The following is a 22,738-nucleotide window of genomic DNA, read 5'->3' on the forward strand; positions in this document are numbered from 1 at the left end:
TATATGTATTATGTAACTAGAATTGCACCTGAGCTATTATTTCAAACATAAACTTCAACAAGCAAAAGTAAAATGCTTCTAGTACCATCTAGTGGTTATAAAAGTCAGCCAGTGCTGTTGAGAGAAAATAAATTAGATATATACATATTGCCCCAAAAGTTCAATAATTCATTCCAGACAGTATTAGCCTGATGAGAGCCATATGCAGACTATATAGTGTGGCTAAATTTAACTATGAGCTGGATTCCATTAGAAAATCACGACTTACGTTGGCACTATAAAAATCTTTCTGAACAGGGCAGCACCCCTCTGTGTGCTGATGAGTCGGCTCAGGAGGAATCTTATACTTTGCTCGAGTTTAACTGCATTTATATGATAACCCTGTACGCCCTATATTACTCAAAAAGACAATAATATATTGTTCCAGTGTACTGTCATATGTTACTGCTATTTAAAGAAAGGGTGAGTTTATTAGCATAGTGGTTCCTGCACACAATACCAGATCTTATCTTTACAGGTATATGTATAATCAGCAATAAAGATTATGTACAGACCATGTATAAACATTAAGTGAATTTCTAAGCATCACTTCAACCTACTTTATGGTGGGTTAACAAGCCATGTGTTTGCCTTGCAGCCTGTTGTTAAAACAACCAAAACAATCATACAAAAATCACACCTTACAACAGACAGGTTTATATGAGTTTATTTACAAAAATGCATTGTTTTCCAGCTACTGTGATTTAAAATACCTTGTTCTTGCATTGTTGCTGTTACAAAAAAAAGATTGTATGAAGCTGAATATCAATGGTAGAAGGACTAACGTCATTAAAAAAAGTATCTGACACCGTATATCCACAGGTGTGGCTATAACATCAAAAATACAATCAACCCAGGTGTTGCAAATTGTCTGCCTGAATCTCGGGAAATTACAAAACCTAAATTTCAATTTACAGTGAATTCAAATATCTGTCATTTCTGATTACATGTAAAAAAAATCTTTAGGATTTATTTCATTGCTCTTACTTCAGAGGAGTTTTTTGACTGATGAATGAATGAATACAAACAGTTCACTTAATCATAACAGTATGTATATAGTGTATACAGTGCACAATGCAAAGTCAGTGGGGTTGGAACCTCTTCACCAGGGCATTACAGCTCTTTGTCAATCCCTTGTAAGGCATGCGCAGTGAAACTTGCTCAGAGGTAATTTTATCACTTCAAATTAAAAAAGAAACAAACAAAAAAAAATGAGTAACTTTCTTAAAAAATATGAATACCTAGCAAAAAAATAGCTTAGTATAATAATAGCTTAGTTGTTCCCAGATTTGACAGTGTAGAGCCATACTACAGGTTTCCACAAGCATGTCCTTGTAGGGATTCAGTCATCATTAGCTTTAACAGACCGTAAATGTCACATATTTACAGCATTTTTGCTCTATACATACTGCAGCACACGTTCTGCTGGATTATTTTCAATGAACACTCAAATTCCTGCTGCTGTATCTCAACTACTACTACCACCACATCCTTACACCGATACATTAACGGGCCAAAAGGTAATGTACATGATCTTCAGCACCAGTAGTTTTTGTTTTGTTGTGAAATTCACCTTTTTCCGGATAAGAAAAAATAAGGCTGAGTCATGTACCACATTATGAAAAGAACTATTTATCTTATTTTTTTTCCAAGGCACAAAAACACCATTGTGTTTCTCCAGAAGAACCAGGAATTAAGGTGCATGTGGGACCTCAGCTGTCTTTTGGGTCCCTTGTTCACAGAGTTATCCGAGCACAGTGATGTCTGAGCTTGCATGGAAGCACCCCACGGTTTAGCTGGTAAAAATCCACCAACTGGATCAAGTCAGTGAACCGTGTTTGACCATCATCAAGACTGTAAAACAACTCCCCTTCATCGTCCACCTACAGTGAAGCATGCACACAGACATATACAAATCCATGTAGAAATGAATGACACACAAAAGACAGGTGACTTGGTGCAAATGAGTTTAAATATTTCAGAAAATTTTTCAGAGGTTAATGAAAAACATGAATTGTAGAGTACTATGCAAAAGTTATAGGTAATTTAGTTGTTCCAGGTATAATCAGGTATCTAATCTGATCAGTCCAAAATTTATTCTACTGTGCTATTCTACAGAGGATGCTAGTTGTTAATGTCCAGGAAAACACCGAGACAGCCTGACTCATCAAAAGAACTGTTTTTGAGGATGCTTAAAATAACCCATGTGCCGAAAACTTGGAAACGACTGGTTCACCAAGGTACACTGTGTTTAGAATGCAAATATATTTAATACAGTTATCTTTCTGTTGTATGAAGGTCATGAATGAATAAAGGGAAAAATATTTTAGGGGTTCCTTTTTTTGTAATCACAAACCACTTTATTATTGAACCTAAAACTTTTGCACAGTAATTTTAATTCAAATAGTTAATTATACTCACTGGTAATATTTGAAAATGTTTAATTTTTTGCATGTAGCACAGTGAGAGTACAAATGTCTTAGGGTTGCTCTGGCTGTCCCTCAGAAGAAACACTCTGAAACAAAGAGAATAAAATGTATAGCAGTCATTATAAAGACTTACCAACATTAAACGGACAGAGTGAACTGCCTCATATGGTCTTGTAAATTACATCGTATTACAGAATATTGTGTTGCTTTGCTTTAGTGCAAACATGCTCATGCTGATGAAAAAATTGTATATATATCTGCAAATCAAGTTTAATGTCTTAAATGAGCCAAAGCACAAATAGAAGTGTATAACTGTTTACCCATCAATAAGACCCTGTTGAGCAATTAGACGATGAGACTCTTCACGAGACAGTTTGCCATGAAACCACGGTTGAGCCATGTGGATAGCTGAAGCAGAGATGCTACGTCAGAAAATATCTTTCAGTTGTACATTAAAAAAGTGAAATTGATGTTTCACACACCTATGTTTAGCACAGAGCTCTGGGCTGTGGAAGGGCTCCCATGACCACTCAAGCGGTGGCAGCTTTTCCTCTGTGGGCAAAAAGAATTACAACTAATATATGAGTGAAAATAATGTTAATACATAGTTAATTTATGATGTTTCATTTTGCATAACATTCTAGCTCATTTGCAAGTTGCCTGAGGCATTAAGATTTTCTCACGCTTGACAGTCGCATTTACTTTTGGGAAATAATATTAAAATTAACATATTATTTGAATATATTTAATGAATAAAACAACAGAAAGATGTTTAAACTAAAGTGAAGCATTATTAGTTATTAGCCTAAATTTTATGGTTTCTTTCTGTTAATAGAACCAGATTAACAGACATTAAGACTTACCCTCCACGACAAGCCTTCCTCTACAGCTACTGAGAGCACCTCGGATGGGTTCTCGATCACCCGACTCTTTTGGCCAGAAAAGTCCATAGCCACCAGAGAGTTCTCCGATATGCTTCTCTGAAATGGCACAGTTTGCACTGATGCGTATTTTAAAAATATTAATACATTTTTTCAGGACTTTTCACACACCTGTATTTGTGGTAATATAAAACTAAATTAAAGTCACATGATGCGTAATTCAAAATACCCCAAATTCTTGCTATTATTTTGGTTCACTCTCTATTTTGTACTATGAAAAGGGAGTAGATTGACTTCTGCTGCCTTGTGGTATTGTATTGCCATCTAGTGTTTGAGTAACATGACTCCATCTTCATATTTTCTAGATGATTCCAGACACGCACACACACAAAAAAAACTCAACTGAAAAGGGATTAGAGAGGTTTTGAAAGGAATTACACTTGGGCACAAGTTAGTCATTTAAGCTGCAATACAGTGAGTATCCCTAAATAAAACTGCAAACACACCTAAGAAAATTCTTCTTATCAGGATTACAAAGATGCTTTTAAATACTAGATTCATTCCCATGCTGGGCAGTAAGTTTGCAATTTAAGCGAGTGGCTAAAACAAAATTATTACTTTTAAAGCCCCTCCTATTAACAATGCTGCACTTGAAATGAAGAATAAAGATAAATCCTATTACTTATAAATGTGCTAATCAGCATAGGAGCAGGGCTTTGCTTTTATCTCAGTGCAATGAAGCAGTAATCTAGTATTCTAGTTTGTCTAGCCAAATATATCTTTGAAAGCACCTAAGATTCAATAGGCTGACATTGCATTTAAGATATTCATCTATTCTCCTGTCTTTCTAGCAAATCCTCTCAGTAATGTTGTTGGCAACACATGACACTCCAACACTAGAGAAGAGGTGACAAGTTGTTAAATCTGTGGACAGCTGATCACTATGTATTTTTAGAAAGCGAGTAGTTCGTGAACATGTTCATTACCCATAAATAGACTGTGTCTGCTGTTGCAAAAATACTCTCAGCAGAGTCTAAGGCTATTCTGGGACACTGCAGATTCCTCATTTGCTCCATACATTTTTATTGCTACACCACTATTTGCTGGCTCGGGTTATTTTTGTGTCTTCAAAGCCACATCAGTCAGAGGGGCATCATTTTGGAGTTTTATATTTCACCAAATGAATGTATGTCAAATGCACTTTTTTTTTTTTAGCTTTTGTAGAATCTGATAACTTTTTACCTGCTAAATATAATACTGTACTTACTAGCTGTTTGCTAATGGTATCTGTTTGTTTGAATTTTGTAGGCTGTAGATTCTGCGCTATCAGGATTGTGGGCTAGAGCAACAAAAGCATGAGCTTAACTTGGGCAAATAAAGCTTTTTAAAAGGTTCCTTATTATTGAAGAAAACTGAAAGTTTGTCAGTAATAGAAATACTTCACAGGAGTCACACTAAGAAAAGCAAAAGGTGTATTGATGATGGCAAGATTCTACTTAAGTCTTGCTTTTGTGGAAGGTGTTTTAATGTCAAGGGTTACTGGGACACAAAATTGAAGTGAACCATTATTATTTCACCTGCTGTTTGCTTACTGTGACAAGTCAAAATGTCTGCAGTGAAAAGGTCCATGTAGGGTTGCCACACTAACCTGCTGGTTCACACAATCATTTGAGTCGTTGCTAAACAAAATTGTGTTTAAAGTAGCTTTTAAAACAGGTAACTTGCCACATATGAGACAAAATAATAAAATATAAAGCTAGTATAATTACTGAAACAAGAAAAACTTTAACTAACCATTGGTGAGGCTTTTTGCTTCTGGTGTGGCTGAATGAAATTTTGGTAAAGTTGCATCCCAAACTAAAACACAGGAAAAAAGGAGTGATTAAAATTGTGCAATTTAATCCAAACATTTGTTGTGTGTTAACCTAAAATCCTGCCGGACCAATGGTGTAGTGATTACAAATGGCAGGTACAAGTAAATATGTTGTAATGGACTGTGTATGTAATTTGTGGACTAGCAGGGGTGAGTAATGCTCTAAATTGTATCCAGATTATATCCAGACAATGAACACATGCTGCTTCTATCAAGAGTGGGAGTGATTTTCCAGCATCACTCAAAAGCTTCCCTTGACCTCCTCCCAAAGCTAAATCTGATTCAAACACTGACTCAGCATTCCTACTCTTAGATATCACCCAGAGTTATTTATCAGCAAGCCAACCTTTAACAAGCGCATGGCTGTAATCCAGCAGGTCCTGGTCTGCTCGTCATCTGCACAAAGCAGCTTCAAGTCCCGGGCAGAACTGCATTTTGTGGACTGAGGTGAGAAGTTGGAAGAAAACAAAACAGCCCTGTGAATCAGCGTGCATCTGCTCCTTCTGTACAGTTTTGGCATGTCTCTGTTTTAGAGTAACAATATCAGTTACAGTACTTGTAAGTACTGCTCTTACCTTCACACAGAAGCCAAATTCTGTAGGTGCCCCGTGTAGTTTTTTGGCTGCCAAAACAGTGTAGACATCACTGTCACTGAAGTCAGCAAAGAACTGGAGATGTCTTGGTTCCTGTTAAACACAGAGAGGTCATACTAAGACAAAGGTACAGAACAGGTATGGACTGGAGGTGTGAAGTATAAAACAGCACATGAAACCATCTTAAGCCTTCATGTCTATACTTGGAATACAGAAACATCTCAGGTGAGTGTTGAGTGTATCATTATTTGAACATTTCTGTGTTTTTTTGATGTGATCACAAATACAAAAAAAATTAAATACTAAAATAATTGAAAATTACAAAATAATTCAAAGTCTTAAAAAGGAAAAACTATTATATATTTAAAAATATCCACATTTTGAATTTGATGTCAGCAACACCAGTTTGGAAACTGAGATCATTTTTGAAAAGCAAAGTGTTTTTCCATTCTGTCTTAATACAGAAGGTCCGCTTACTCAAAAGCTTGCATCTTATTGTGCCATATTTTCAGTATCATAATGCACCAAATGCTTTTAGTGGGTGGCAAGTCTGAAATGCAGGAAGACCAGTCTAGCCTCTAGATGCTTCGAGGTCCACTCTTACTTAAGATTCCTAGAGTTTCCAAGAGTAAACTTTCTTTGGGAGGTAGAGCCTTTAGTTATCAGGCTCCACTCCTGAATCAGGTGACCCCGAATAACCTCTTATTATGCTGTCATAGAATCCACATGCTGGGAACACTTCTTCTCATTTACCAAACAGATATTAACTTATTACATTGTTCTCCAGTAGTTTGAATTGTATGTTGTCATCTATGATCTTCTTTGCAGTTGAGTTACATGGTTGCCCCTCCCTGAGCCTGCTTAGTTGTAGATTTTTTCCAGTTAAACAGTAAAACAGAGTTCTTCCTCTTCACTGTTGCCAAGTGCTTGGTCATAGTAGATTTTAGGGAGTTCTCCTATAACATTGTAGGGTCTTTAATTTACAATATAAAGCTTCTCTGCAATATTGTTGTGGTGAACTGGGGCTATATGTAAACAAAATTATTAGTTATATATGCAAACTGACAAAGGACAGAAATTAGAGGCATGACATGGACACAGAGACTGAGTGACAAAACAAAAAGCATTGAGCGAAAAGGGACAGGAGGGGGAAAACAACAGAGGCAAAACAATCAAAGACACACAAGCTAACTATTTTAAAATGTAACAGAAAATAATCCAAATAACACTGAAAGACACAAACTCAGCAGCAGATTTTTCAAATGCAGAAACCTTTAGTGGCGCGATGGACTGCTGACTGTGTGTCTTATCATTAAGTTTTTAACATTGGACAAATTTGCACAAGTACTTTGTTGCCTACCAGTTTTATTTTTTTTCGTGTTGATAGGGTTGATTTCAAAATGAGCTATTTTCCAAAGACAGGATTTAAGCAATTGATGTTATCTTTGGATTGCAATGTAATTAATAGACCATAACATATTTGTTTTACAAGAGTAAACGATAAATGCTATCTACATTTATATCGAAGCATGCTTTGGATGATTGTATATGATGGGTAAACAGTACATTTTCATCTAAAAATAACCCATTATCAGCCATTCTGGGTGTGGTTACTCTCTTAATGTAATCAAAAAGATAAGGATAAATTTAGATATGTTGATAGGGGCTGTGTTGAGATGGTATCAATAGCTATTTTGTTTCAAGGATAACTTTACAAAAAAAAAACTCACAGACTTTCATTGTCCTGCTTTCATGTGACTCACTATTCCTACGTCTTTTTTTAATGTTACGCCACAGTCTTTAGTGTCTGTGGTAACTGACTAGCAAACATCTGACCAAAACCAAAGAAGAAGGGTAAACACGCTCGACTAAAAGTGGGCGCCTTGCCAAGGTCAACCTGCACTTAACAACAAAAGGTCTACTGTTGTAGAAAATGAAAGGAGTTGAAAAGTGGATGTGCTGGCGTGGCTGGTGGCTAGGTATAAGCTTCAATTGTCAGCAGCATTGTGAGTACAGTTTCTGCATGGCTGCTGTGCCAGCTGACCTAATGAAAATCCAGCTCAACCTGTTTCACTCTCCTCTCACAACATGAGTGAGATGTGATGTAGCCAGAACATGAATAGGTGGCCCAAAATGCACAAACAGAGGTCTTGTATCAATCCTTAGCAATTTAAACAACAGTACAGTTTTCCATTTGGAACAATGCATTTTTCATCCTATATCTTTCTTCTGCAAACTACCCCTCGTCCAATGTACAGATGTGGATTTTTAGAAAATGAACTGGTGTAATGCAATAAGATTGGTTGTATGGAATAGCTCACTTAATAATATGCCTTTTTAAACAACCTGTGATTTTCCCATAATTCATAATACATTCTGTGGACAAGTCATTTTGTTCTACAAACCTTGGAAGTCCCCTTATTGGAGAAATAAAGCCCTGATCGCCGCAAAACAAAATAAGACTTCTTCCAAGACTTCCTGCTTTGCTCTTTGGCGTGAAGGTATCCATGGATCTCAGGACAAGTGCTGGAATTCAGAAAGGTCTGCGTTGGGTAGAGGAATATTTGTCCTTAGATGGGTGTGTGCATTAAATAATCACAGTAACAATCTCCACTACAGGGCAGAGAGAGTGCAGTGCAAACATAAAGAACCTAAGAACCTGATACCTGTATAAGGTCACAGTGATCCACCATCCCATTGGTTTCACTCGATATGGAAACCATGTGATTTGGGAAAAAGTCCTATGAATATGAAAGAGACATCAGTTATTAACTTCTTCCACCCACATAATTGTGGGCTAGTACAAAGAGACTTGATATGTATGACTATAGATATGTATACGTAGAATTTTACAATTACTAACTCACCAGTGGTTTCCTAAAGAATTCATATTTAGCATAATTCTTCCTAAAATACAGTCGGCTGTCTGTGTCCATCGCCCAGCTTGAAAGCACTTCCATAACGTACTCATGGTCTTCCAGAGCTCTCTCTAGAGAGAGCAAGAACAAAGAAATGACATGTTAACCTGTTTTGTTGTTGCTGTTTTTCCTGTTCTTTGTTTTCCCTCTTATTAAAATATACTATCTAGAATCAGGTCAAACCAAGGTTGAGGACATGGAATTAAATGTTCTTGAAATTAAAATAGAGTAATCTCTGAAAATGATTCCCCAGCAAAAGTTGCATTGAGGAAAAGAGTTTGATTATTAACCTTACATTAATGTGTAACCTCTAGCTACGGGCATGGCTCTAAAGTCAAGAGGTACAACATAAACAGTTATTTCCTAGAACTTAATTATTTCCTAGGATTTTAACTGATTGTTGAATAACTGGAAGACATATTGTATTCAGCCAGCAGTGTAAGTTGAATAAATATCAGTGCAAGAATGTTATCAGATGAATATACTTGTTACTGACAATAATCTTGATTTAATTCAGGTTAGAAAAAAAGGCATGCTTAATAAACAAAACCCACACTCACTGACAACATCTACAGAACAGATTAGCAAATGATGAAACAAATGATGAAAGTAGTTTGTCTAAAAATGGCTAAATATGTGTTCTCATCTACAGCAAATTAGGTGTATCACTGGCAAATTCACATGTACAAGCACACATAGATGGATAATTGTATATTGTATACAAATACAGTATCTAACAGTAAATAATAATGTAATATGTTAAATAAATAATTACAGTTACAGTCATAGTCCATGGTTACATAACAGTATTTTTTTTTGTGTTTTTCTTTCTGACAGCTTATCATAACTCGTGTTAAGACTTTCAGGAATTTGTGTTGTTGTAGCTCTTCTTTTTGACCCCATAAGCATCATTTAACCTTGGCCCTCGCTCCCCAGTCACCAGTTTCCCAGTTGTCCTTCCTTAGACCACTCTGGGTAGTTATTGCACACTGCAAAGTGTAAAAACAAAGACCTCCTGCTTTGGATATGTCCGGGTCTAGTTACCTAGACATGGCAATTTAGCCTTTATAAAAAGGTCCACTTACTACCAAACATATCAACAGGTTCCAGTGTTAGTGGTTTTAGTGGTACGGCTTATTGGTGTATTTTTTCATCCTTCATTGTTAGAACTAAAATGCTGAGATCAATCTGATATTTGTGAGTTTTAACTGCATTGAAATGTACAACTGATTTTTTTTTAAACCTTGAAACAGAATATTAAAAATAAAAAGAATCATTTTGATAGGATTATTGCAAGACTTATGGGTAAACTTGACTGAAAATGCTGCAAAATTTTTTTTTCCCATCATTGTTTTTAAGTTTAGTATGATGTAAATAACTGGGTAACTGTTACAGCATCATTTTACCTATTCCTAGATGGGGGAGGTGTTCAAAAAGTGTCCAGGCGTGGTCATCAATGCAGTGATTCTTCAAGACAAACAGCTGACATACATCCTGGGCAGTTACATCAGAAGGAACTTCTACAGCTTTGCTGGTATTATCTTCACTATAAACTTTAATTACCTGAAGCAGAAACATTAAATTACCAACCATTTCAGGCAAGCAGTGAGAGACATTAGTGACTTTTAAAGATACATAAGTTATGTTTTCAGATTGGACATACTGTAAAGGATTGTGTTATAAGTACCATACAACCCAATCAGTTTGACCTTCATATAGTAAACAGGTAGCTCATTTGCCTATTTGAACAACATAATAGGTAAGAAAAAAAAAGACACCACACAAATGTCCTACAAAGCAGAAAACAAAATATAAAGACTTGAGCCTGCAGAGAAACACAAAGAACACAAGACACATTAAACAGGAACTTACCCGCTTGTTTGGAGCCAAGCATAGTATTGATTTTGGGCTAGTTCTGTAGCCAAAACATGGCTGAGTACAAAGCATTGCAAATGAGAGCTTTTGTGAGAAATATAAACACTCTCATCAGACAGCGCAGCAAGTGTCAGCTGTCACAAGCAGCCTTTCTCCCGCTCTCTCCTTATCTTGCTCTGTGCCACAGTGAAGCTGAAATTAGGCAATTAGATAAAACTCCCTCTCAGCAGATTTCTTTTCTGAATCCACATATGTGTATCACTGGTGCTCGACACCAAATCACCTGCCTCCTTTTCTCACCACTAAGAGTCAGGAAGCCAGGTATCAATCTGCTTATTTACTAGAGGGTGGAGAGAGAGAGTCACATGGCTCCAACCCCCTTAGAATTGACATGCACACACCCAAGGCAAGCAGATCACCTACATAATGCCCTGTGTGAGCCCAAGAGCAATTACAAAGGTGCTGCTTCAAGTCAGTCTAAAGCTGTCAGAGGCTGGTATGGAAAGGGAAAGTGTAGGAGCAAAGACCAAATGGCTGTCTCTTTTCTCTGAGTGAGGTCAATTGGTAGCTTAAACCTGGACAGGAAAAGCCTGACACCTTTTCTGTAGAGATAGGTCAGAGCTTTTCAACAGGGCTAAGGTTCAGCAAATGGGCCCTCCACCTATGACATCACCTCTTAGTGTAAACCACTTTGTAATCAATCAGGTCACACAGAGAGTATAAGAGAACTATCTTTTAAGAATGGTTTATTTCATCACTCATTGTTTAATGTAGTCATTGCTGTATATTAGCACTACAGGTTTGTTTTCTAAAATGGTTTGGACCTGAATAAAAGAAAAAGAGAAGAATTGATAATAAAGTGCAAAATCATATGCATTTACAATGAACAAATTGATTTGTTCATTGTAGCTCATATATATATAGTTCACTGATTTTAATAAGATGTGCATTTACTGCACTGTTGGAGGTGACTGCATAAGGGGCTTTAGCTGAGTTGCTTCAAGGATGTGGCTTTCTGAAAATTGGCCAAATCAAATCATCTGGGTATCAGATTTCACCAAGAACAGGGTAGAGTCTGTCAGAGGCGAAGGAGTCTTTGTGGGCCATTAGCAATGCAGATGTGCTTTATGTTTGCATTACTCAGCAGAAAGTTGCTTTCATGAACAGTTTAGGTTGGACGACAAGACGCAGTATATACAATGAATAAATATACCCTTCGAAAGAGTAATTTTATCTGAACCATGAAACTCTTGCATTGAAAGAGTCTATATACTCAACTGCCTTACAACTTGTTTTTATTTCACAAGTGCTAACTGTATTTCAGAGACACTGAGGAGACTGTATGTACAAAGTAACTAAAAGCAGAAAAGTACAACTGCAGCCAATACATATAAAACGATAAACAGTGTTTTTTTTTTAATTTAAAACAGAAAATAATTCATTAAATAATAACTCGTGCATTTAGTTTGACTATTCTAAACTAATTATGTTGCATGAGTAGGCAGTACCGTTAATCATTGGTAAAGTGTTTCCAATAAATGACCAGGCCGCACACCCTGCTGCAGGAGCCATTGATGCCTTTATCAGTAAACACAGCGCTGCATCCATGAGCAGGTAACCCTGATGCAAATGCCCACATGGTTTCATCTGGAAAACGTTTATGTTTTCCTTCATGTCTGTCATGCCAATTAAGTACAACTTGTATGTTACAGTGTGCAAAAACAGAGAAAATTACCTGGAGAATATTTTTTCTGCTCTCCTATTTCGAGGTGGAAAATAAGAAAGTGCCATGACTGCCTAACTAAAAGTATCAATTTACTCAGTATAGCAAAAGTTATGGGTACAGTTATAAGGAGAGGAGATGCCAGTTAAAGTGATGCTATAAAAAGTGCAGCAATCAAAATATTCTCAGAAGTGCATTTACATGTGTAAAGACTTCGAGTTTGAGCTTATATTTATCTAAATGAATTAAAGCTAAAAAACTGATGCTGCCACACGAAAACTGCTATCATGGTATCACTATATATAGTTCTGATTTATAATAACAAAGGTTTTCCAGAAGAACTTTCAATTATAGTGAGATAATCATTGCTACTAACTTCAACTGCCAGTCTGTCTGATCTGTGCATGTGGTGCACTGAGACTGCTATTTTCTTTTCAAGTTGGAACTGTAAAATTTTCAATTCACTTAAAAAACCTGCATAGTAAGTCCAAATTAAGGCAATCTTACTATTTATACACATATATGTATACTTACTTACACATATGAATAGGTGGTAAGCCACTACTGATCCACCAAGTCATTGTTGAGGATACGCTGGCACAATTTCCCAATATAAGCTGCATTCATCAAACTATGATGGCAACAAGGCTGTTGATTTCAAGAGTTGTGTCACAAGGGTGAGAACACAACGTGCTGTGTCATAAAGGTCTGTGATGAGAAGTAAAAAAGAAAAAAACATAGAGTCTGGAACAGGAAGAATAAGTCCAGATACTGGGTATGCAGCACTAAATATAGTCTTATTGAACATAAACTTCTCTATTAGACCTTCTTATCTCAAGGACAGGACAGAGTGATCCATTTTACCAATTAGCCTTCTCTGGTTAAACCTTGAAGTGCACTCCCACAGCTGCAGCTATATCACTGAGTGGTGGTAAAAAGTTGGCCTCCAGCCTTGTCTATATAAGAAAACGACAGAGAATAGTTCTCTTAGCTATCCACTAAAATAAAACATGAAAATCAAGAGTTTTAAATTATTATAAAAAGACATTTCTGGTAGGTAAACCTGTTTACAACTGGATCATCACTTGTAAGATTACATATCCAAAAAGTTACTATTGTCCTGAGACCCAGAAGGAATTAGATCATTTGGAAAGTATTTTTTAGACCGGTGGAGTCAGTGTGTAACAATAAGGAGATGAATTAGAACACCAGCCAAATGTTATCAACCAACACTGATAAGCCTGCTGGAAAGCTGTAGTTGCTACTTTGTAAATTACAGTGGCTGCTAGAGGACTGGGCTCGGGTATTTCACGTTAAACTTAAAAAAATGTCATTGTGGTTTTGTTTGTGAACAGTCTACACTCTAATTAGATATATCCTATAGGATACTGAAACACTTTGTACTGATGTCTAAATTAAAGTATGAACATGCCTGCTTTCCCTTGTTCAGCACTTATCTTCCCTATTAAAGAAAAGTGACACTTCACCAGATTCCATTTGTGATATGAAAGTGCGGGCTACTTCCTGCTTTTAATACATCTTAAAATCTTCAAAAGGCTACTGTAGTATTGATGTATAATTAATAGCAAGAATGTGTTTTATGGTACAATATTTTTTTTAACAAAGTACTGCAAATATCTCAATTTAAATAAGTAACAATAGCACAGCCGAAGCACTGTGAACACCATATGTGAACAGAACATTTATGAAGATTAAATCTTTGAGAAGTTTTAAACATTGTAAGCCTTTACACAGTGGTCACGGGAGACTGGATCTAATCCAGCACCATCTGGAAAAATAGCTTAAATTTAGAACACTGAACAGAAACAAAAAGCAGCCCTTCGCTAACACAGAGGGAGGCAATACAAAAAAAAAATCCATATAGGATTCCTACCCGCTTCTGCAGACAAAGAGGTGTGATGGCAGGCAACGTGACTCTTCTTGCATGGAAATTCATGCTTCTGCCTTACCTGCACAATTAACTATGAAAAGAAATATCCATGCATAGTAATTGAAAGTAAGACTAATGTATAAATTATAGTTGGATATAATATGATAGTATTAAAAATAGTATATATATATATTTCTTTTCTAACAGCTGCTTTTCTAACAGCTTTTCTAACAGTGCTAACAGTGTGATTCATCAAATTGCAAGTGTGAGAAACCAAATGTTGTTTCCTCACCACAGCACAAACTCCTCCTCTGTCCTTGGGGATGTAAAATCTCTTTCCTTTTCTTTCCTTTTAGAAAGGGAGTTTCTCAAAGTAAAACGTTTCTCATGGTGAACACAGTTAAAATATACAGTCCAAGGCCAAAGAAACGTTAAATATTTATTTTTAAAAAGAGCAATTTTAGCCTAGCGATAATGTAAAACCAAAACAAGAAGCTGAAGATTTTCCAGAAAGCACATGTATCACATTTTTTCATGCTTACTTTGTAGCCAGACACTACACTGCTATTTTTAGTCTCTGATCCACTTTTTTTTATAGAGAACATTCACAAGCATGAATATAGTCTTGCTAATTATCAATGTTCAGTTTCCTTCTGAGACAAGGAATTTGGAAATGAGTAGCTATCAAAACAACAAAACTACAAAAACAAGCTCATAAAAACTAGGTTAATGTAGATCCATAAAAGTACATCAGATCTCAGATTAGTTGTGAATAACATTTAAAACCTGCCTGTTGAATTAATGGAATGGATGAGCATCTGTACAACAATAACATTGTTGTAAGACCTGTTTTAGTATTTTCCATTGTTAAGAACTGTGCACCAAGGTCAAATTTAGCAAAACTATACATTTAAACTGACTATTTTTTGTGATAAATTATACTACATCTAAATGGTACTATATTAGAAACACCTATTCAGTTGTTTGTCCATAAAAATATTTCAGAGTGAAGAAGAAAATGTTATTTAAATGACTCTGAATGTCACATTGTTATTGGTGTCAGACTGGCTGCTATGAGTAGTTAAGAAATTGCTGATCTACTGGGCTTTTACATAAAACCATAGCTAAAGTTTACAGAGAATGGTCCGATACGAAAATGTCCAGTGGGCAGCAGTTCTTCGGGAGAACGTGCCTTGATGATGTCAAAGGTGAGAGGAGAGTTGCAGACTGCTTCAAGCAGACAGGAAAGCAACAGTAACTCGAAGAATCACTAGTTACAAAACAAGTATGCAGAACAGCATCTCTGAATGCACAACAATGTTAAACCATAAGGCAGATGGGCGCCAGCAGCAGAAAAGCACATCAAATGGCAAAGTGTCAGTAGTTCAGACTGCTGTAACGGCATGGGATACATTTCTTAACTTTGGGCGAGATAAGGATCATTGAAACTCATTTCATTAAACCTAACTGAGTATTTTTGCTGACCGTGTCCATCCCTTTATGACCACGGTGATCACAATTCTTGAACGTGATAAGTTCACTGTACTCAAATATGACAAGATCTCAATCTAAAAGGCTAGATGTGAAGTCGACTAATCTGCAGCAACTTTCTAATACTATCAAGTCAAAATATTAATTTTTGAGGAATGTTTTTGGCATCTGTGCCATGAGTAATTCAGGCAGTTTTGAAGGCCAAAGCCTCCAACCCACTACTAGCAAGGTGTGCCTAAAAAAAAGTGGCCAGTGAGTGCATAACTAGACTCTACTAGACTTTTCATTTCACAAACTACACCCACTATGATTTGAGCATTCATCTGAAAGGAGGAAACAGTTGCAAACCTCCAGGATGCTGGAATTCATTATCTGATAAAAGCCACACACATACTGATGTGTTATTGTTGGATATCTGGTCCACTTCAAGGTAATGTGTGGATTCATGATTAAATATAGTTTATGTTTCACTACAAAAAAAAAAATCCTGGCCAGCGCTACCCCTCAGCCTTCTCGCAGATACACCTGTGGTAAATAATTTCAAAATCTTACATCACCTTGCTCTCGAGTCATCACGTTCACACGATTTTTCAGAAAACTTGACCTCTGACCTTGAGGCCCTGCCTGCCTGCCTGCCTGGAGGGGCGATGACATTATGCCATCAGCCTTTTACAGCTAAGGGGTAAAAATGATAAAATACTCTTTTAAAATGGTAATTTTAGTATAGTTCTCTGCGTGACACAACCTGGGAGCTTCTCCTACACAGAGATAAAGCTGTGACTTCTGAAATCCTTGACAAAGAATTTAATTTTCTGCATCTACAATAAATTTCTTGTATCTCTTCTCATCAGTATATTTCATCACATTTACCCTCAAAGCACGAAACATGGCGGTTTGACTAAAGTTACTGTACTCTCACGCTCTCATGAGAACACACAGGAAAAGAAGAACCGCCAACAACAGACTTCATGTTTATCTGGAAACACAGCACATTGACTTGTGACAGCACAGACAAGCAGACGCTGCTAGTTATCACGCTGCTAAAATGAATTGGAATTAATGGACCCAGAATGATAACAGAGTCGCCACAACTCCCATAACAAAGCTAGCGCCAGACACATTGTCCTTGACCATAGCTGTTTCAGACAAGACCCCTTGCAGGCTCTGTCAGAGTAAGACAACAGCCAGCGATGCAGCAGGCCAGTGGTGCATATATGAAGGTATATAGTGCATGCTAACCTCTGGGAAGAGAACTTTTTAGTGCAAAGCAAGAACACCGCTGTCCATGTTTCATCGCTATGTTACTTTGTTACTTGCTAGGTTGCAAAGACAAAAAAACAGCTTCTGCTTTTTTAATTTAATTACATTTCTTGGATCCATCCATTCATTCATTACCTCCTGTTTATCCAGTTCAGAGTTCTGGTGGGGCTGGAGCACATTGCAGCTGTCAGGGCGAGGGACAGGCAACACCCTCAACATGCTGCCAATCTATCACACATTCACATTATGAATTATATGTCAGAAACTGCTGAGGCAGCATAGGAAATTTGTTCACCATTATAAACATCAGTCCAAGAAATCACAAGGTAAACAATATTTTCGTATCACCTCTGTAATTCATTCATTTAGAACTCTATTTTTTTTCTTGTGGAGTCATAATCTATTTTTTGCTTGTTTTTTAAAATACAATGAAAGCACAACAGCAGTGCAAAACAAAGTGATGTCAAGCAAAGGGTCTTGCCACAATTCTGCAAAACCATTCAATTAAGAGAAAATGTGGTAAGTTAGAGAAGTACCACAATGGCAAGACTCAGTGTCATTTTCCTTGGCTGCCTGTTTTATAATCGAATGCCATCTCTAGAGGAATATTATTATCTTTAGATAATTATGATTGATGATAAAAATTACTACCCAGAAAGGCTCACTGGGAAGCCAAATGGACAATTTTGCGGGTGAATGGTGGATGAGGGGACAAGTGCAGCACAGTTGGAACAATGATGTCATTGGCTTTTTGAGTGCCTCTAAAAGGAGGTCACCATGCTGTGCCATTAGGACAGTGACATAAAAACAGCTGTTCAGCCTGACATACTGCCTTTATCTTCCCAAGGATCCTGGTGAGATTAAGAATAAGCACATGGATATACTGCTGGTGTTATACTATTAAACATGGCCAAGTTTTAAATAATGAGGCCAGTGTAAGCAAAACCTAAGAACTGACACTTCTTTAAACATTTGGTTTCCAACAATTTCTTTCTACTCTTGAATCTATATAATGCCAATGCGAGGGTGTCCTTATAGCTTTGATGGAAAAATAAAAGAATAAAAATATGGTCTTGAAAATTACTACAACAGGTTCCCTTTAACTTGATTTGCAGAGAGGGAACTGTTTCTCTCCCTCGCTCTGATAAAATAATTTTAATTTCAGTCCAATAATGGCATCCTTCACTTTCATTGACATGTCTTTGAAACTCATATTGAGAACACCAGTGAACAGCTATCAAATTTAAATTCATTATTTTGAGTCAACTCCAGATCTTTTATCTGTTTAATGTGTCACATAATAATGAGGAAATAGGTTTCACCTGGCCATGAAACTGCTTTTTTTAAACAATTCACTGGCAGCACCATTGTCCCAACATTAACTCTACAGACACTTAGCTTAAAAGACTAAACCATACATTTTTGTGCATATATTTCATCAACGGCAACAGACACATGAACACATAGATAAAGGGCTCACACTTACTAGCAGCCTTACTGCTGATAGCTGCTGGTAAGTGCAGAGTGCTATAATTTTTATGTTTTCCGATGAGTCATTGCTGTGAGGCGACCCCCGCTGCTACACAGGCACACACACACACTAACACACCACAATGATAATGAAAAACAGTCAACTCCAGCTTAGAGTATAGGGGCTCTTGGTTGGCAAACCAAACTAATTTAACAGCCCTGGAAAATATATAGGCAAACTCACTTCACATTTGAGGCAGACCAATGATTGCTAGCTTCCCAAAGCAATGAATGTGCTCTTGTTTCTGAATGTGCCAGTGAGTTTTAAAAATGCATACTCAACAACAAATCAATTTTTGCTTTGCTTGATAAAAAAAAAAAAGTTTTCTGCTGAGTTGTATGAACTGACTAAAAAAGAGAACAAAAGAAAGTATACAACTAGTCTTCATAAGCTATTAATTCCTTGCATCTGTACAATGATTTGTAGCCTGATCTGTGACTAAACTCATAAGTTCAGGAGCAAGCAACAATAACTGCAGTGCTAATAAGGCAAAAATACTTTAATTATGGGAAAAAATGGTCATTTTCTATACGTAGTCTCAGTAGTCATCCAAACAGCCTGTGAGACTAAAGCAGGGGAAAAAAATCTGAGAGGAATAAAACTTAATATTGCAGAAAAATGCTTTAAGGATTTTTACTGACAGCAAAAAAGTCCTGCCAGCATAATTTTGCTGCCCTACAATAAGCTGCAAATAAACTATGTACATCTATCTTGCTCACTATATAAAATAACTCAAATCCACAACCTTAATGCATTATATTATAATGCAGCACTGCACATTACATAATTTTAGGACATGGTTCTTCGCATAACATTTTCAAACTAGTCAAGAATTCTATGCTACCAACACACAAGCTTTAACTACTGGGTTTTTCAGTATCAGTAGGTACTTCCTGATTTTCAGTGCAAAGTAATCACACACCCTGTGCTAAAACAAACAATAGCGCTGTTAGGCTCCAGACCTGATAACTGTAAACCATAAAAGTTCTTCTGAAAAATCTAAAGGTGATGTGAAACACTCATTGTCCATTTTGTAGTGGCTGCTGTTTTCGAATACTACAGTATAAAAACCTGAGATTAAAAACATAATATCACAGACTATGTGGCTTATCTAAGCTTGCTGACACAGCATTTTTAACTCCTGACAGCAACTAATTTCCTTACTCACATAACCAGTTGGACCATGCTAAGGTCATATGGAAGACTTCAGCAAACCAAACATTGCATTTTTTCTATCATTCAACTTTAACAAAATGTTGTGCAATTTTGTTTTCTGACATTTGATCCACTTAAAAATCAGCATTAAGTGAGTACGTTAAATAAAACATCTAAGAGGACATAACACAGGTCTTGTATCATGTTAATCATAGTCCAAAAACTGTAAATATGACACTAACCTGAGATGTACAACTTTTGGTCCATGGTAATAAACATTCAGAAGCAAGAGGGGGCAGGGTTGAGGGGAGAAGCTCAGGAAGAGGGGAAGAGAATGATGCCTCGCTCTCTTTAGTGCTCCTGAAGGACAAAAACAAAGAAACTTCACAGAAGAGTTGTATGAAGCACATGTTATCTGTCATATTTTGCCTGTCAGCCCATGCTTCAACATTGTAATGAGTCATTTCTTGGGTGAAGGCATAGGGAGATCTGACCAAAGCAAAAGCCATGGCTCCATTCTCCTCTAACCAACCTGATTCACATTTTTATAATACCAGGTGCCTGCTTTCACCACATCACCAAAACTCACATTCAAATGTGGTTTATTTCTAAGCCTTATGTGTACTGTTGACATCATTTTGAGGTCATAAAGGAGTGAAATATCCCCCACAAGAGGAAGAGACCCCCATAAAGAGACCACCCTTAGGACATATAACTCCACCCCACCTGTTTGAAGTAGTTCAGATTAAAGGATGTGACAAGACATGCATACAAAGAGTTCTTTCTTAATGACTAAATGCTATGATAAAGTAAGAATAAATTAGATTTCAGCATGCTCGCATGGTATGAGGTGTATTTTAACATACATTTCTTTAGCACAAATGGGTCAATACTGCGTTAACAATTATCTATGTTATCATCTTATCTCTCTTAAAGTTAAAATTACATGTTGCACTTCACTACACATTGCAGCTTTTAAACAGAGATCTACCTCTTCTGCAAATAAGACTGTGCTATTCTTGTGCAAGGCAGCTTACACTGTAAAGTGTAGAGTGGAATACACTTCTTTTGGTTTAGTGCAAATTAAACAAGCCTGATTCAATTTTAGAAACAAACTTCTTGTCAAGTATAAAGGAAAATGAGACCTACCTGTTCCCCCTGCAGAGTTTAATGCTGATCTTCTGTTTATTTGGAGTTATTAAAGGCTCTTGCAACGGGAAGAGATCTGCGCTGGGAAAGCCACTCACATTACCCTTGTCACTCTGAAAAATCTCTGCTTTCTGTCCGAGGCTTTGAGAAGTGTGTATCTCGTCCAGTGCCTTATTCATATCACTCATGTGGGCCAGCTAAATCCAAGGCATCATCTGGAGCAAATAGAAGAGACAAGCTTTTAGACTGGAGTATGTGCAGACCACAGTTGGAGCAAGCTGCCTGGCGGGGCTCATCTGCTCACAGCTCAGCAGAGCACACACATACATACACACAAGTCTCATCTGCTGCCCACAGGGCTGGCCCAGTGGGGCAAAACGATCCCTCCTACCCAAACATGATCCACCACATAAAGATATTTTTAACACAATGACTCCCGAAACAATCATCCTCGCTCTGACGCAGTCAAGTATTATCAATCATTAAAATTTGCTCTGCCACCTGTTTTTTGTTTTTTCTTTTTATTGCTCGCCTTTGATAATGTTTATATCCACACTGGAAAGCAATAAATTACCACACAAAGCAGACTCTCACAAAAAGGGGTTGGTATTGAGTACAGGTGGGTTATGACTACTATAAAATGAACTGCTCTTTTGTTATTGACTTTGCGCAAAGATTGCATAACATAGCACAATGTAGAAGGCCTGTGGTTGTAAAGAGTAGCCAGCCCAACAGAATGGCTGTGTGGTTGGCAGTGTCATTCAGAGACTGGCTCTGTGTGGGGGATGGTGGGGATGATAACATCATTCTCAAAGGTAATGTGTAACAGAGTTTGACCAAGGGAGGACAGGCTACTGAAGGAACTTACTAACAGGCAGCATGGGGAAAGCAATAACTCAAGGCTTACTTAATAATATCAGAACCTAGCTTTGTTTTTTTAAAGGAAGAAATACAGAAAATGTATAATATAGTATAATGCTCCACCTCAAAATGATAAGGCACCAAGGGGAAAGGCTTTACTAGACTGATTGTTTTACCTGTCTGCCTCCATTCTTACGATCTACCGCAGCATCCGTTACAATAACCCACTATACATGCTTGTTTTTTATATTATACAAGTAGGCTATCACCATGGTGTCCTGTAGATACACATTAATCGACTACACTTATCTGAATGTTTGTATACCAATTTATTACAAGTGGCAACTTTATGAAAAAATATAACATAAATGAACTGTATATGAACCCGCCTCCCACCCCGCCCTCACTGTGGTCATAAAGGGATGCACAACAGATTCATCTTCTGTTGGTGAGCTTGTGTGAATTAAAGTTGGTGCCATTTCCTTTAGCTGGACGGAGTGGCACCAACTGAATTTGTGGTCTTGTCCAGGTGCTGTAGCCCATCGGCTTCACAGTTCATGTGTTGTGCACATTCAGAGATTCTCTTCTGCATACTGTGGTTGCAGCCAGTGGCTATTTGAGTTACTGTTGCCTTCCTATCAGCTCAATGGAGTCTGGCCATTCTCCTCTGTCATCTCGTATCAACTGGGCATTTTCTCCCAGAAAATGCTGCTCGCTGGATATTTTCTTTTTTTCTTCTAGCTATCACTAAACGACTAGCAGCAGCAACCCCAGTTTGAAGTTTGCTCAGTTTGAACTGCACCAGGTCATCTTGACCATGTCTACACACCCAAATCTTGGAAGCTGCTGCCATATGATAGGCTGATTCTTCAGCCACTCCTACATTCGAGAGCGCTGCAGCCTACTTAAAACCCAGAAAATCCTAATTTTAAGTTTTACTATAATTAAAATATTTTCTCCTTAAAAAAATAATTAAAAAACATAAATGACACAGTCTGTTAGCTATAAATTGCTAATGCTACCAAGTCATATGTAAAGTGTTAAAACCAACATGTGACCCACCTACCAC

General features: G+C 37.1%; 1 protein-coding gene across 6 annotated transcripts; it reads right to left on the reverse strand.

The window, feature by feature from the left end:
• Positions 1-690: 690 nt before the first annotated feature.
• grb14 (growth factor receptor-bound protein 14) lies at positions 691-21,126 on the reverse strand. Of its 6 annotated transcripts, none has more exons than XM_039600158.1 (15): positions 14,226-17,345; positions 13,196-13,287; positions 12,870-13,039; positions 10,140-10,296; positions 8,683-8,804; positions 8,482-8,556; positions 8,221-8,358; positions 5,798-5,908; positions 5,569-5,664; positions 5,144-5,206; positions 3,332-3,448; positions 2,951-3,020; positions 2,789-2,876; positions 2,461-2,554; positions 691-1,922 (listed from the first exon to the last, which is right to left on the reverse strand). In XM_039600158.1, the coding sequence occupies exons 5-15, from the start codon at positions 8,773-8,775 to the stop codon at positions 1,776-1,778; spliced, it is 1,092 nt and encodes a 363-aa protein (XP_039456092.1). In that variant the 5' UTR covers positions 8,776-8,804; positions 10,140-10,296; positions 12,870-13,039; positions 13,196-13,287; positions 14,226-17,345; the 3' UTR covers positions 691-1,775. The 6 variants fall into 6 exon arrangements, with proteins under 6 accessions (XP_039456092.1, XP_039456093.1, XP_039456090.1 ...); XM_039600159.1 differs by having other exon boundaries at positions 12,866-13,039; XM_039600156.1 differs by lacking the exons at positions 12,870-13,039; positions 13,196-13,287; positions 14,226-17,345 and adding exons at positions 19,902-20,019; positions 20,809-21,126.
• Between the last annotated feature and the right edge of the window lie 1,612 nt (positions 21,127-22,738).

This window comes from Oreochromis aureus, linkage group 16 (assembly GCF_013358895.1).
Source record: "Oreochromis aureus strain Israel breed Guangdong linkage group 16, ZZ_aureus, whole genome shotgun sequence".
NCBI classification, from domain to species: domain Eukaryota; kingdom Metazoa; phylum Chordata; class Actinopteri; order Cichliformes; family Cichlidae; genus Oreochromis; species Oreochromis aureus.